This window comes from Cupressus sempervirens, chromosome 11 (genome assembly GCF_028749045.1).
Source record: "Cupressus sempervirens isolate cs-2001-9-10 chromosome 11, ASM2874904v1, whole genome shotgun sequence".
Taxonomy (NCBI): Eukaryota; Viridiplantae; Streptophyta; class Pinopsida; order Cupressales; family Cupressaceae; genus Cupressus; species Cupressus sempervirens.
Genome location: NC_143128.1, coordinates 363134565 through 363152582, shown reverse-complemented (window position 1 = coordinate 363152582; position 18018 = coordinate 363134565). Strand labels below are relative to the sequence as shown.

The 18018-nt window shown below is 35.0% G+C and overlaps 1 protein-coding gene across 1 annotated transcript; it reads right to left on the bottom strand.

Moving 5' to 3' along the window:
• Positions 1-16256: 16256 nt before the first annotated feature.
• On the bottom strand, positions 16257-16898 carry LOC149529575 (uncharacterized). Its single transcript, XM_089808162.1, has 2 exons — positions 16467-16898; positions 16257-16364 (listed from the first exon to the last, which is right to left on the bottom strand). Exons 1-2 carry the CDS (start codon positions 16896-16898, stop codon positions 16257-16259), a joined length of 540 nt encoding a protein of 179 aa, XP_089664288.1.
• Positions 16899-18018: the final 1120 nt, after the last annotated feature.

Sequence of the window (18018 nt, the reverse complement as noted above, 5' to 3'; positions counted from 1 at the left end):
AAAATTAATACTTAATTAATTAGGTAATATATAAAATCGACCTAAAATTATGAAATTAGGGTATAGAGTATGGAACTTAATAAAATGCAATATAGGTTGATTTAATTTTTTAAATTATGAAATTTTAGTTATGTATTTTATTTTTCAAAGTTTTATTGGGGAAGGATTAGTTTTTCATTTCAATTTATAATTTGATAATTAATCTTAAGTTGATCATTCATATACTTGAAGAAATAAAACATGCCCCTCTATAATCACCATCCTCTTCCTTTCCACAAATATTCTTACTAGCACTTGCACCTTTAAAGGGTGCAAGGGTTAAGCCGATAGTCCTGTCTACCTTTCGAGATGTTCTTGAATGGTTATTCATAAACTCTCCATGTATACTTCTTTACCCTCACCTATATATCTTTCTCATTCACACACATAAACAATCCTTTCTCCCTTCTTATCTCTAGCTTTTATTACTCCTCTTTATGTTTTTCTCATACAAGTATCTAGATTCTATACCCTATTTCCTCTATTTCTCTTTGATCTACTCTATGTATGTGGTCTATCTATATATCTGTCTATCATCTTTCACCTCTTATATCTTTATCATTCCCTATCTTCATTTCCCCCCTCTCCTCTTCTCTCCGTCCCACTCCACCCCCTCTTTGTCTCTCCCTTCTTAACTATCCTACCCTTTAATACTTGATTCTTATCAATCTATCTCTACATATTCTCTTGCAATATTTCTCTATCTATTTTTATCTCTATTAATTTTTTCACCTCTCTACCCCTATTCTTCTTTATATTTTTAATCTTATGCACCCTCTCTCACTCCCTCACTCTCTCCCTATCTTTCATTATAATTATCTACACCTCTAACTATTATTTCCTATATGAAATGGACAACCTAACTGTTTGAAATCAATAATTTAAAATTGTCTCTATCTAATCATATATCTCTCTCCCTATCCATTTTGCTCTATATTTCTATATCTCTTTTTTATTTAATATCCATATTTCACCCTTTAATACACAAACTTTCCCTATTTACCTCCCTATACTTTTCTTCATATATTTCTACATCCATATGCTGATTACTCCCTCCTGATTTTCCCATCCTTCTATCCAACTTTATCCTATCTGCATCTTATGCATGTAGAGGCATATTTAGGGGAGGGTGAAACATCAAACGTAGCATCTTGGTGTAGAGACATAGAGTCTTTCTTACCTTTTATCTACCTTATCCCTCTCTTCACCATTCACCTATCATTATCTATATTTTATTTTCACTATTTATCTTTGGTCTTTTCTATGTATCTATTTATATACTATTGATCACCTTATGTGTCTTTATCATTATATCTCTTCATCTCCCCAATCTCCTCTCTACTCTTCCTATTTCTGTCCCTCCCATTGTCCTCTTCTTTTCCTTTCCCTTCATACTTATTGTCCTCGTACATACACTCTCTCTCTTTAAGGAAGTGATTCACCTACAGTGAACAAACTTTTATAGATTGTACCTTAAATTTCTAAAGATATACATATTATTTATTTATCCACAAGTATTTATCCTGAGGATTCATATCTACCATGAAAATCTTTATTAGAGATAAAAACATTTAATCTAAATCTTATGACACTCTTGAATAGATTGAATACAAATGATAACAAGACTATTGTAGGCATGAATGAATAAATATTAATGCAAAAATTGAAGATTGTAGAGATCAATTTATTCATCTTCATAGTAAAACATTTATCAAGAAAGCAAAATAAAAAATAATGTCTAGTATGTTTGAGTAAATATAAAATATTTTTTTGATCTGATTTTATTAATATAGGGAAATTATATATTAGATATATAAAGAATTTAATATTTGAATAATTTGCATTAAAAATCTATACATACATTTTTTTTTTTTTAGATTAATAAAATTATCATTTTAATGATATATAAATGAATTTACATTAAAAATGTATTTATAAATTTTAGAATGTTTTCCTATCACTAACATTACCATTTTATTGGTATAAGGAAATTATAATATTTGTCTACAAATATTCTACATGGAATATAATATCATATAATTTATGTCATAACATTCAAAAAAAATCTTCTTACAACTAATAGAGTATCCAAATTAAGTGATTCACTACAAGGAATTATAATGCCTTGTAATCTATCGAACTCTACCTTTTCATTCTAATGAATTGTGTATGCCAAAATATTTCATTTAAAATTTCAATTTACAAATGAAACATACTAACAAAGAGAAGCTTCCAAGTTGTGGCTAGAAGAATACGATAAACATATGCTACAAAATCCTTTTGAATTCTAGTTTAATTTCAAATTCTTATAATAACTCTGATTCAATGACTTTAACTCATGCAAACTTCAACTCCTAAAACCTAACCTTAACCAAGAGAAAGTTAGGATCTAACTTATGAGTTAGGAGAAGTGACATAAATCACTTTTACAAAACAATAATTTGAAAATGGTGACTTTGAAGGAGAACAACATAATTTATCTTGCTGAAGCAATCCATTAATCTCCATCGGCTTCAAATGACCAAACTTCTTATCTAATTGAGTCTATGTCTTTACATTTGAAAACAAAAAAATCATCAATAGAAACTTTGGTGTATTATCTCTTTCGACATTCTTTATTTTTTTGCAAATTGCCTCTTGTTCAAGCTTTCTCTTTTAATGTCTATTAAGATATGGAACCAATTTCTCCTATATGGATTTCCCTCTTAACTTTTCTGCACCATTTGAAATAAATCTTCAAAGATCTTTCGAATGTATCGCTTGTTTGACGACATTGAGGATCAAAATAAAGTCTTCATTAATATTTGATCATTCACATATATTCTTCAAAGGTTTCACTGGTTTAATCCGCAATATAATACTAATTGTAGTTTCACTTTCCTTGGTGCCATCTGTTTCTAATTTCTCATGATTGTACAATATTTATCTTATCTTTATCCTTATTCTTTACGAGGATCCTTCATATGAATTGTGGAGTTTGTGCTCTTCATATTTAAGATCCCATTTTGGTGCGATTTTCAAAGATTTAAATGTTGTTGCTTTTGCTCAAAATGTGTGTTTGCAATTGCAGCTCAGTGATAGTCAGAGGTTTTTAACTCGATAGAAGCTTTTTATACAAATTCTATTTGCGGCTTTCTTGTAAATTAACTCTTTGCATGTTTACCATAGGAGAAACATTGAGAAAGTTAATTTAATAATGACACATTATTTATCGAGAGCATAATCTATTTGAACAAGGCCAACGTATGATAATAGATTGGATGACTCGATGATTGCTTGATTCACATATAGTTTATCATTTCCTCGGCGATAACAATTTATGGTGCAAGCAGTCGAAAAGTCCATTTTTCATGGCGTTTGATACCATCAGAATGTCACAACATTCAAGTGGAAAGTCCCACAGAAGTAAGCCTATCGACTTAAAAATAGTAGCTCCTTTGGAGCCCAATACATTCTAATATGATGCAATCAATAAAATAAAATTAAAAACTTTCATTCTAGAATAGTTTTTCATTCTAGAATAGTTTTTTATCAATATAAAAGTGTAGATAACCTAAATAACTTACTAAGACTACATGGGAGTATCCCTAATTTCCACCAAGCTTCCATTGTATTTAGGTTGTTACTTGTTAATAATTGTCAAAGGAAGTGGTGCAACACTAGCCTATGAGGGCTTTTATTTAATAACGTTCCAAATATTTTTTGTAAGCTAATTCTATATTGTTAGTATTTGTCGAAGGCTAAATACTATTGCAATCACTTTTCATTAACGAGTGATTAAATTTTCTTATTTCAACCAATAATAACTCAAGATTTTTGAGGGAGATCACATCTGTCATGAGGGGTTAATGGTTTTAATAATGAACCTTCTAAAATGAAGAAAGGTGGATAGGCCCACGAAGAGCAAGAAATCTCTAGATTGTGAGACAAAGGGTAGCGAATCTAAGGAGGATTTTGATGAGGAAACATAGGATGAGGTGGCTGAGGTTGAAATGAAGAAGAGGAAGAAAGGTGATCTTGGAAGCTCTTCCAAGAAGACAAGGAAGGAAAAGGAGAGTGAATCGAAACAAGATAGTGATTATGAGGAGGAGCAGAAAAAGGGTTTTGAGAAGAGAGGATCTTTGGGAAAGGTTTTGGGAAACAGGGGAAATAATGTTGAAAGAGATTATGTCCCCTTTGATGATGAACTCTTACTTAAGAGGATTGAAAGAAAAAGAAAAAAGGGTGATTGCTCAGGATGTGAGTGATGAGAATGAATTTAAGGAGGTCAATCTAGATAGGAACAAACAGGGGGAGCATGAGGACTACTTTGAGCATAATAGGGATAAGGATGACCAAGGGTTCCTAAAGGGAATCATTGGTAACCCGGGGACAATGATGAAGGATATTGGTACTCTAAAACAATAAATACATGTTATATCAAGGGACTTTGATTAGTTCAGCAAGACGGCGAGGGAGGAGAGAACACTTGGTCATCACATTGATAGACTTTGTGAGGTTATTGACAATGCGGAAGAGGTAAAGAATTTGATGAAGCGTGTGCCAACACTTGAAACCAAGAACAAGAATTTAGATCAGTTAGGCAAAGATCTTCAAAAAAGGATGGATGGTTTGGATTCTAGAGTAAGTAACATGGAGAAAACAATCAAGAAACTGGCTGATCAAAATTGCATTATTTTGAAAACCGTGGCTGACAACTTTAACAACCCTGACGAACAAGTTGGAGCAAAGTAAAGGCCAAGACTCCCATGCTGTGAATGAGGATCAGGGCCTGAGCAAGCACACAATGGATAATTCCAAGAAGAATGAAGGAGTGGAAGCAAAAAAGTTAGATAACATGAAAGCCTTTGCGGAAAATATGAACATCTTGGTAGACCAAGTAGCGGACCTTTTGAAGACTCTGTAGCTGTTTGGTGGTTGTCTTTTTATTTTTCTTTTGCTGTCTTTTATTGCATAGTTGTTTTCTGGCCTCATGTTTTTTTGGCTTTTTCTTTCTGTTCTCTTTTGGCTTTGAGGCCTTCTATTCTTTGAACTTTTATGTTCTTGTTTCTCTGATGCTTTGTTAAAGGTTTTGGGTCCTTTAAAACCTAATTTTATGTATTCAAAACTTAAGATTTTTCTTTCCTAATTTCTAAATTTATGTTTGTATAGTATACTTGTAAAGAAATTGCTTTATAAAATTATCTAAATTATTTTTCTTGATTGTGATTGGTTGATATGGGTGAGGTCTTATTAGTGAATTTCAAGCAACCACTACACATTGATGCCCCTTTTTAGAATGTACATAAATTTTAACTTTATATCACATTCCTTCACAAAAAATCATTCATTATAATTTTTTTAATTTTTAAAAGCATTCTTAATTTTTTAGGATACAATGTTAATTTTTAAAAAGCATTCTTAATTAATTTTATAGTATTTAATTAAAAAAATTAGTTTATTTTTATTTTTAGAATTCTTACTATATTCAATTATACTTAATATTATTATTCAACTAAATTTATTTTCTTATAGTTATTAAATTTATTTTTAAATTCTTAGCGACTAATTCTTTATATATACCTTTTATTAAAAATGTTTCTATTATACCTAATTATATTTAAAATTGTAATATAATTAAATTTAGTTTACTATATTTATCAAATTTATTTAATAATATACTTGAACTAAAGTTTTCTTATTGAAAAATACTAGCCACTATGTGGCATTTATTATTTTTTAATTTCTAGATTCTATTATGTATGTTTTTTTGTTTTTTTTTGACATCAACGTTTCATATGTTTATCTGAAACGTTGATGTCAAAAAAGGAAAAAAAGAAACATACACAATCGAATCCAGAAACAAAAAACAAATCGTTAGAAATGGATTGTGGAAATCTCATATTGCCAATTCTATATTATCTCTCCACGAACTAGATTAAATCTCCCAACAAAATAAGAACACAACAATGAATAATGCCATATAAAGTTTTCTAAAGATTGAGGTGATTATTATTAATCTTTTAATAGCATACACAATCAAATGATGTTTTTATTGTCCATGTTTAATAAAATGAATATAACATTAGACATAAATGATCTCTTATGCTAACAAAAAATATATAATTAATAAGAGTAAGTACCTCATACCATCTTTTTTTTATTGGATTAAGAATAATAAATGAGATATACAACTTAGAATATAACAAGGGAACAACAACAAGAATACTGAATTGATGTCCCTTTGAAACCAACCACTCAATTAACAACATTCAAACCTCATACCATCTTTGAATCCATTATTTCATCATTCATGAACCATGGCCTAATGGACATATTGATGATTTACAAACAACTAGTTAGATTATAGACATAAAGGGAAATGACATAGAAAATGCACTATTTTGTAGGACCCTTGCATGTGCCCTTGTTATTAAGTATAACACATATCAAACAGAGATAATGAATGTGTATCAATGGGTCTTGTGACCTATTTTCCTGTAGACATCCTGCAAAATATGTGCAAGATGAAACATTAAAAGCTTCAAGTAAAAAGGTTAATTGTTGTGTTATCTTGCATAGGGTTGTTTGAAGAAGGTAAAGCTTACTAATGATTGGAAGATGTAAGTACTTGAGGTCTTAGGTCAACATATGGGAAGATGATAGGTTTAAATATAATAACGCAATTTGTTATACTTTTGGACTAAATATGTGTACAATTTATTTGTATCATTGTTTCAAATCAAAGCATTATTTTTGCATATTATAAAGTGCTAAATTAACTTATAATTATGTATGTAACATTTATGTATATATATATTTATTTGAAGTAATTTAAATACATGTTTATGCATTGTAATACCCCTCCTTTTCTATCATTGTAGGTTTTATTGCTTAAGCCCTACCAGGCCTTCTACGAACTTGTGAACTCTTAGGAATCTTTGAAATGCAATATTTGGATAGGTAGAGTAATTGATTTATATTAGTTAGTGTTAATTCCATACTCGTATTTATGATACTTTAATTTCTCTTAGTTAATGAAAGTACCTTCATAATGATATCATGTGAGGTGTTTTCAAAAGATTTTTATTAAGTCCTTGGGATGATGAGATGTTAATGTTAGAATATGATGTTATTTATATTCAAGACTTACTAGTATACTTATCTCGTACTTGCATGGTATGATGTGTGTGGTTGTTTTACATTTTTTTTTTATGTGCCTGATATGGTTTAGGGAGGGAGTTGTAGTCACCTGTGAGTTAAGAGCTACACAATGTACCACTCCCCATCATTGCATATCTAGCTTAGATATATATGCACATGTACATGCTCGTCTTTTATACAAGTTTGTAGGTACTAGGCATCAACTTCCCTAAATTGTCAGAACGAATGTACCCTATGCAATAACTCAATGGTAAGAATGAGGAGATAATATTCAGGTCTGGTCTTAGTCGTAGCCTGATTGTGATATTGTTATCAAGATTTAACTGTGCATTTTTGGAGTCAAACTCATTGACTCACGTCTCATGAGTAGTGATTCACACGCAAATCAATCTCTCATGAAAATAAATAGAATACTTAGCACTCATTGGATCCAGGTGATGCTTCATAGACAAATCCATCTCTCATGAGAATAAATGGAACACTTAGCACTCATTGGATCTAGGTGATGCTTCACGAGAATAAATGGAATACTTAGCACTCATTGGATCTAGGTGATGCTTCACCGTTGTGTGCTAAGTGTCCCATTTATTCTTATGAGAGATGGATTTGTGTGTGAATCACTACTCATCAAACATGAGTCAATGAGTTTGACTCCAAAACTACATAGTTAAATCTTGATAGCAATATCACAATTTGACTTGCTATGGAAATATCTCCTACTTATTGATTGATGAGCTTAAGGGGCTTTCTAATGAATGGTTCATAAGGCACAACACTTAGTGAAGGTTTTGCAAATGGAGTTGCAAGCAGAGTGGGTTTAACCATTGAGGGAACTCCATAGTTAAGCACACTCGAGCTAGAGTAGTACTGGGATGGGTGACCTCCCAAAAAGTCACAGTGATTCACCTTTGTGAGCATCACCTAGATCTAATGAGTGCTAAGTGTTCCATTTATTCTCATGAGAGATTAATTCATGTGTGAATCAGTACTCATGGAACATGGGTCAATGAGTTTGACTCCAAAACTACATAGTTGAATCTTGATATCAATATCACAATTTCACTTATTGTGGAAATATTTCCTACTTATCGTAGCCTGATTACTTGTCTTGAGAAGGAGATATATGTGACTACCTATCCAATTTAAATATGTGAGTTTATCTTTGCATGTGTTGTTTGATTTGGTTTTTGTCGACCGTGCTTATGTTACTTTTATGTGGATATGACTATGTGATTTACTTGGTAAATAATTTAACTATGACTTTTGGATTAGAATTATTAATTACTATTTGATTAAAAATATATTAAAATATGATGATATATTACTAATTAGAAATTAATTAAACGTGTAGTTTAATTGATTTGACAAATTGGATAAAAAGAAATAAAATATTAAAGATTTAATATTGATTCACTATAATTATTTAATTAATTCATTCATTATAATCAAATTAGAATTGCATTTAAACAATGGAATTTACTTATTATTATTACTTAAAATAATAAATTATGCTTTTTGAAAGATTTTTGCATAAATAATTAAGTGGAGAAAAGAAAATAAAAAGAATACTCTAATTAAAAGATGCTTTAAGTGTGCATGGAGTAATAAATAAACAGATTTATTTGATATTTGAATAAAGGTGAGTTTGTTTTTTGTAAATTAGATATTAGAAACTCTAAGTACGGTTAGGCCTTTTTACTAGAGGCTTTTTGGTCATTTGAACACACACAAGTTTTGAGAGAACAATTTGAAAATTGAAATTAAAGAATTGTTGAAAGCTTAAAAGTATTTGGATTGCATGTATTCACTAGATTGTCCAGAATCTCACTTGTCAGATTGAGGTAGGGTTTGATAACTCTTTTATGAAAATTATTTTGAAATATCTATCTACCTTGTGTCTTTCATGTTGTGAAATTTATTTGTTCAAATTTATGGAATAAAATATGTAGGACAATTCTGCAAAAAGAGGGGTAAAAATTTATTAAGACAGAAAGGAATACAACAAGGAGAGCTCAACAAGGAGCTCGATCCTGAGCAAAAGATCATCAAATTCTTGCACCATCTCAAAGGACAGTTGCCCCCTATCCCTAATATTCCAACCCGGATCATGACTAGAAGCCCATTTGGCTAAACAATCAGCAGGTCTATTCCATTCTCACGGAATATACTTGAACCTAATGAACTGAAAAGAGGAAGAGAAGAAAAGAATCTGCTTAACAACGGTGGCCAGCTGCCAACTAACATCCTCAAGCTCTTGCGAAGAAAGCATGTTCACCACCACCTGGGAATCAGACTCATAAATAATCTTACTCCATCCCCACAAGCAACACTGTTCCACAACATATAAAATAGCCTGAGCTTCCATGAGATTGTTAGTATAATCACCCTTATGAATTGAGAAGAAAAATTTAACATTCCCAGAACTACAACGAGCCACTCCGCCAATACCAGCCAGACCAGGATTCCCACGAGAAGAACCATCAGTGTTAATTTTTAGAACTCCACAGGGAGGAGGAGTCCAGTGCCCATCCCGGTTAACCCGACCCTTCCTCTGATGGTGAAGCTACCTGGACATAGAAGGAAACCTATGAGCCACAACCCCATCCTGCAGATGAAAATTGAGGCGATTACAGATAGCAAGATCAACCGGATCCATACCCCCATCAAGCTCACACTTCACAAGAATAGTTTCCTGGAGAGAATGTGATATTTTTCACCAAAGATGCAAAACACCAAGCCGAACATGTTGGAATATGCGACGATTCCTCTCCAACCAGATATGCCAAAGCATGAAAGATGGGCCAGCAATCCAAGCAGCATGGAGAGAAGAAGACTTGGAGGGAGCACTACCCAAGCGAGCCCAGAACTCAGGCAAAGAGGAAGCATGCCGACAAGAGCAACCCCAAGCGCTCCACCAAAGGTGCCATGTCTGAGTAGAATAGGAACAATGGAAGAACAGATGGGAGACAGACTCCTCTCCATTACCACACAAAACACAATAAGAGGGGCCCTGAAATCCACGTTTACAAAGATTATCCCAGGTAAGACAACGGTTGTGAGCCACTAGCCACATGAAAAAATTGCACTTGGACCAAGAAACTTTATTCCAGACTTGCTTCCACCAAGGGACCTCAGCATCCCCAAATAATTTTCTAGTTATCTCCTGATACCCAACAGAGACATGATATTTACCAGACAAGGTACCGCCCCAAGCCAATACATCTGGACCAAGCAAAGAGGAACACTCTCTAGAGGCCAGAATTTGAGAAAGCTCCTGACGATCCATGTCTGTACCTCTAGGAGGCCAATCAGAGGAATGCTTCCATCTATAACCAACAACAGGTCCCAATTGATAAGGAGTCTTGTAATGAGCCACTTTATCCCATCCAGCGGCAAGAAAAGAGTCACAAAGAGGCTAAAGATGAGGGTATATGGATAAAATGGAAGGGAATCCATCCCAAGCATCAGACCAAAACAAAGCCTGAGAACCTCCTTTACATATCCATAACAGACCCCTCTTCACCAACATCGCACATGTCTTCAAAGTATGCCAAACCATTGAGCCACGAAAAGGGTTTGTGGTAAACCTAGTGTGACTCGAACTAGAGTTGATGCGTAGCACCGGGATCATTAGCCTAACACTACGCCTCACGACTCACCTTCACACCAACTCGGCTACTCACTCACCCTTAGGACAATTCTGATTTTCAAATAAGAAATAGAATTTGATTCATGTGTCATTTGGAAACTGTTGTCAAATGTAAACTATAAAATCATGCTACTATAAATTGATTTAGATAACCTGGTTTTGAGCAGCCACTAAAAATTCAACATTAGATTTTAGAGATCAATGATTATTATTTGTTGGGGTTTTAAAGAAAATTATTTAAAAACTTCAACATAAACCCTCGTAAAAATTCATCAAACAAAAGATATATTTGCATCATATTTAAATAGAATTATTGGTTGAAAATATTTCTAAAAAATAAATAAATTCCAGATAGAAAATTAAGAATATTATGATTGCATGTTTCAGAAGATCTTAGTCATGTGAAAATAACAATTGCATGCTTATATTCATTTTTTTCTAAAAAATTAATGTTTAGATTTATTATTATCATTTATTAGTTTTTAAATTTTTAAAAATAAAATTGATTTTTTTATTTATTAATTTTGAAAATTAAATAAATATTACTCATTTATTTATAATTTGGATGTTAGTATTAATGCTTTCATAAGTCTAGTTAAACTAAAAGTTGCATATAAGTGATTATATGTTTATTAATGTGGGTGGAAAGTTAATAAATATATATTTGTGATTTTGTTATATTTTACGAGAAGTTATGGTGGAGTTCACTATGTAACCATCTAGTTATGAATATTTAGTATTAAGATAATATTTAATATTAGGAGAGAAATTATAAATAATATAATTATAATTATAATTTCAAGTTTTGGTTATCTCTAGTTACATTATTATTATTTTATTTTTTGAAGAAAGGGGTAAAAATTTATTCAATCAAATCCAGATTACAAGGCAAAGGCAAGAGGCCCACAACAACACTACATATTCCTATCTTCCATTAATAGCCCAACTATCCACATCCTCTGAAGCCCACTTCACCAAACAATCCGCAACTCTATTCCATTCGCGAGGGATATGATGAAAGGAGACAGAATCCAAGGAACTACACTTAGAATTTGTCTAACCAAAGAGGCTAATCTCCAATTAATGTTCTCCAAGCTCTGGTTATTTAGTATATCAACAAAAATCTAAGAGTCAAACTCACATATGATCTTTTTCCAGCCTAAAGAGCATCCTCTATCTACAACAATCTTAATAGCAAGGGCCTCCATCATATTATTAGAGTGTTGACCCTTGTAAATAGAGAACATAAAAACCACACCACCATCATTACCTCTACCTATAGCTCCAATACTAGCATGACCAAGATTTCCCTGAGAAGACCCATCTGTATTGATCTTCAAGATCCTAGCTGGGGTAGGGATCCATTACCCATCCCTACAAACATGTTGGTTGCCATGGCACAACCTTTTTCCAAGAGTACATCCCTGATTATTGCCATCTAGGTTCAAATTCCTCACAATAGTTTGTTCCCCAGGATCTATAATTTCGAACATGTCACACTTAGCAAAAATAGTCTCTTGCAGCCTACTAAGAATCTTCCTCCAAAACTGAAGGCTATCTAACTTAGAGTCACAAAATATCCTATGATTCCTCTCCAACCAAAGGTTCCGGAGAATAAAAATTGGCCCAATCATCTAGGCAGTCTGCAAGAAAGAAGTCTTCATTGGAGGTCTGCCCAAACTTTCCCAAAAGTCAAAGAGGGAAGTGGCATGAATATAGACATGACTCCAAACCTCCCACCATCTATGCCATATTTCCTTTGAAAAGGGGCAAAGAAAAAACAAGCGAGAGATAGACTCCTCATTAAGTGAGCATAAGAAACAAACAAAAGGTCCCTGAAAGCCTCTTTTGCGAAGATTCTCCCATGTGAGACATTTCTTCTAAGCCAACAACCATAGGAATAAATTACATTTGGGCCAAGAAAAGTTATTCCAAACCTTCTTCCACTAGTGCACTTTAGCTAGACCATGTAGGTTCCTGTCCAGCACAACATAGCCTTGAGCCACAAAGAATTTGTCGTTTGGACTAGGATTCCAAGCTAGAACATCCCTCCCCTTGAGAGAGCTACAAAACCTATTCTCCAACACATGAGCAAGAAGAGCGTGATCCTCATCAAAGCCACCAATAGGCCACTCTTGAGAATCCTTCCAGAAAGTCACCTCCACCTATCCCAAATGCTTGACAATCTTAAAATGCTCCACCTTAAACCAGCCAGCATTAGTCAAAGTGTGGTAGAGAGGCTAAAGCTGGGGAAAGCAAGAGATTATGGGCAGATGGCCATCCCAAGAGTCTTTCCAAAATAGAGCATCTAAGCCTCTGTTACAAATCCAAAAGAGGCCTTCCTTAATCAACTGAGTGCCCTTTTTAAGGGTATTCCAAATATAGGAACCTTTACCCAACAAAGCCAAGTGCGACACATTTGCACTATCAACATGAGGAAAATACTTGTGAGTAAGAATCTTGGCCCAATCCGAGTGTTAATTGTTGCTCCACCTCCAATACAACTTAGCAACTAGGTTTGTGACAACAAGTGCCATAAACCTAAGACCCAAGCCCCCCAACATGCTTAGGCCTACAGACGCCACTTTGATGAGAGAAGGGTACCAAACCAAAGAAACTACCGAGAAAGAGCATCAAAATCCCTCACAAAGGTGGAAGGGGGAACTTGCACACAACACCTGTAAATAGGGAGAGACTGCACCACAGTCTTAAGAAGAACCACTTTTCCAGCAGAAGAAAACCACCTATAAGTCCAATGACTGACTTTACTCCAGAATTTATCCAAAATCCCCTGCCAATACACTCTATACTAAGATCCCAAAGCCAAGGGGACTCCAAGGTATAACAGGGGAAGAGAATTGATCTAAAATCTAAGGATCCTATCAAATCCTATTTTTAATAGGTTGGGGGGTATTGAAGAAGAAAATGGAAGATTTGTCATCATTAATACACTGACCTTAAGCCTTCAAATAAATGTCTAAGGCTCTCTTGAAATTTATAGCTTCACTAACTCTAGCCCTATCCATGAACGCAATATCATCCACAAACTGAAGGTGAGAGTAGGAACAAAGAGAGTTAATCCAACTCCAACCTTGAATAAGACCCTGCCCCACTTGAGATTTAATAAATTTTCCAAGACCCTCAGCTATGATAATGAATAAATAAGGAGATAGAGGGTCCCCTTGCTGAAGTCCTTGAGAAGGACTAAACAGATCTGATGGTTTCTCATTTATAATGACAAAAAAGGAAGAGGAGGTCACATAACTCAAAATCCAATTAACCCATTCCTCAACAAAGTCAAATGCCAAAAGAACTTTCTGTAAGAATTCCCAACTCACTCGATCATAAGCTTTAGCCATGTCAAGCTTTATGAACATAGCCCTCTCCTTAGAATTAACCATGGAATGAATAGCTTCCATTGCAACCACAACACCATCCAAAATTTGTCTTCCCTCAACAAAACCCCCCTGCTCTGGAGAGATCAGAGTGCTGAGAAGTGGCTTAAGTCTCTCTACAATTAGCTTGGTGATAATCTTATAGACAACATTACAAAGTGCAATAGGTCTAAAATGAACCAACTGATTAGCCCCCTCTTGCTTAGGTATGAGAGCCAAGAAAGTAGAATTCATGGACTTGAGCTTCTGCTTATTCCTATGACATTCTTGTACCACCTCAAGGAGATCTAACTTAATTATTTCCTAGAATTTCTAAAAGAACTCAATCAGAAATCCATCAAGGCCGGGAGCCTTACCTTTTTCATGTTAAACACCACTTTCTTCAATTTAGATAGCAGAATAGGACGTAAGAGGGCCTTATTCATCTCCACAGAGACCAGGTGAGGAATGCAATCCAAGATTGCCCTCTCCTCAGCCCTAGCATCAAGATATTCCTTAGAAAAGAGATTTGAAAAATAGTTGACCGTTGCCCTGGAAATATCAACATTGGAAGAGAGATGAACCCCTTCAAGCGAGATCAAAGAGGATAAAGAATTCCCTTGTCTTCGAGCCTTGACTAAGTTATGAAAGAATGCAATGTTCCTATCCCCCTCCTAAAGCCAGTCAATATGAGATTTTTTCTTCCAAAAGACCTCCTCCCAAAGCTCCCACTCTTCTAATCCTTTAAGATCCAAGGACTCAACTTCACTTAGATCAAAGGTCCTCCCTTGATCTCGAATCAACTGAGTGATGTTGTCTAACTTAGCTTGAGTAGCTATCCTTTGAGCCTGTAGGTTCCCAAAACATTATTTATTCCACTTCTTAAGCCTGTACTTAATGTTCTGAAGCCTCTTACAAAAAGTAAACATTACTGTCCCATGAGTAGGCCTCCCCTCATACCACCAATCCATCATAAGATCCTACAAAGACTAATCTCTTAGCCACATTAACTAAAATTTAAAAGAAGGGTTCTTGGTGACTCTGTAAGCAGTAACCGAGAGCTTGATAGGCCAATGATTAGAGCCTCTCCAATCAAGAATTTCTAAATTGGTGATCAACCTACTATTCATCCAATAATAGGAAACCAAAAATCTATCGAGCCTTTCTGAGATAGCCTCAGCACCACACCTCCTATTATTCCATGTAAAGACCCCATTAGATGGCTTCACATCAATGAGATTCAAGGAACCTATCATATCCCTAAAAATATTTGCAGAGGGATCCAACCTAGCAACTCCTCCATGTTTTGCATCTAAGCTATTAACAGAGTTAAAATAACCAACCAAGATCCATGGGAGAAATGGGTCCAAGGCCCGAATGCAACTGATATGAGCCCAAAGATTTAACTTGCCTGAAATATCAATAAAGGCATCTTTCCCCAGTCGCCAAACAAGATGCAACCAAATAAATAGAGGATCAACTAGAAATCCACCATAAGGGAAGAACTTTTCTCGGGTTCCAGAAGCAAGCAATCCCTCCTGAACTATTTCAAGATCCCACTCCTTGCTAATTGCCCTAGGGCCAGATACGCAAAGCACAACTGACCAAACCATCCACTGTAAGCTTGGTTTCCTGAATAAAAACCACGTCAGGTACCTAAAAATCAATTAATCTACGAACAACCTTTTGTTTAGGTATTTTGCTCAACCCCCAAACATTCCATGATAGAAAAATCATTTATGGGGGTGGGAGAAATGGGAATCAATGGGTTGCACAGACCTAGACTCAACCAAAGTATCCCCCATAATCTTGACCTTCTCTTGATCAGTCTTTCTACCACTCCTCGATGGTTTCTCCAGAGACCCCTTTTTAAAGGATTTCTACTGTAAACCTAGAGTAGAATGGGCTTTGCCTCCCTTGGCCAAATTTGAAGCCCCCTTAGGAGCAGGAGGATTTGGAACCACCACAATTGAACTCATTAGAACCTGTGATCCCTGGGGCTCCCTGGTATCTTGAACTTGAGAAGGTAGATCCATATCAATATATACACTCTAAGAATCCTCTGGCGATAGTAACTGATCCTCCCTCTTTGCCTCTTCTTCCTGAACTTCATGCAGACCCTTATCCCCAGAAGAAAGCTCAACCAGAATACCTTCCTCCTGTACCAGGTCTTCAAGAACATCAAATCTGTTAAAAGTACCATCATTGTGTCTCTCCAGCTAGGTTCTCTTCTTACCCTTGCCTTTTTTTTGGGTTTTAACCTGAGTAAAGCCCTCATTATCTATAGGTTCAATAGATGCAAGAGCCTTCCCCTTTTCCCCCTTAAGAGGTCCTGAGGCATCCAAAGTAGTGGGCTTAAATCTAGGGCATTTGCGAAGCAAGTGACAATATTCATGACAAATTTGACATCTAAAAGGGAGAGTCTCATAATCCAGCTGTTGGATCCATGAAGAGGATCCCAAGCATATTTCAATAGAATCTAGTAATGGATTAGTTAAATCAACCTCAACACAAATATGAGCATAAGAAATTGCCTTACGATCTTGGGTTTGTGTAGCCGCTCCCATAGGTTTTCCAAGAAGTAATGAGATTGAATGAAGAATATCATCCCTCCAAAACTCCAAAGGAAGTCTCGGCAAATGAACCCACACAGGGACCCACGATGGAATCTCTTCAGCTGAATTGAAGCCCATATGCTAAGGATTGATGAAAAGCCCCACCTAGTTAAAGAAGTAAGGGCCTCCTTCAAATTCCCTATTCCTATCCGCCATGCAAGAGAACATAACTAAAAAATAATTATTCCCTACCAAAATGATCTCCATATCGCCTTCGGGATTCCAAACTCGACGAGCCCAGGAATCCAACACAGGTAAAGAGAGATGAAGGCCCAAAAATTTGTAGATAAGGGCATGGTTCTGCCAGTATTCAAAATCCTCTAAAACTTGCTCTCAAGTTGGATAACCAGAATAGGCTAGTCCTCAGATCTTTCCAAACATCCATTTACTTTTTTAATTCGAGGCATCCCATTTGAGGAGGAAACCCCATCTCCCATTGTAGGTTTATTCATCTGATTTCCACCATTGACATATGCTGAAGACAATGGGTTAGCCATCTCCATATCCTCAAAGGCAATCTAAGATACCTCCAAACCCTGATTCACCATGGGGCATGCTCAACAGTCCCACCAATAAAAAGTTGGGATAGGAAACCCACAGTCTTCGATCCCATACCAAAATCCCATCCAAGAGTGTTGCAATTAGAGAAAAGCACATAAAAGCAAACAACCCCCCCCCCCCCCCCCCCCCCTCCAAAGATTGGACCCGCCAATTCATCCCCATACCACGCAGCACCAAAGTGATCCTTGTGCAAGCAAAGAATGCAGACCAAAGTTGCAAGAAGGAGCAGGACATTGGGGTAGAGGCATACAGAAAATGCAAGACCCAACACGTAGCAACCCTAGCTTGTAGTAGATCTACACGCAACGACATTCGCGGATCTCCATCGCGCACTAGTCATCTTCAATCTCTTCCCATCTCTAGTTACATTATGAATTAAAGGAAAAGTAAATATTAATATTAGACTTAAATAGAAGTCAAATTAATATTTCAAAAATAAAATTGATAATAATATTTAATCTACTAATATACATTTATATTATTAATTAAGTCATTTATGATTTTTATGGTGCTTAGCTTCTGGATTATATTGTGTTGATATTTTTACCATCAACATTTTGAATCACACTACATGATCCATCATCAAGATGAGAGAGCAAGAGATGTAAAACAATGTAATTGTAGATTTTGCATGATA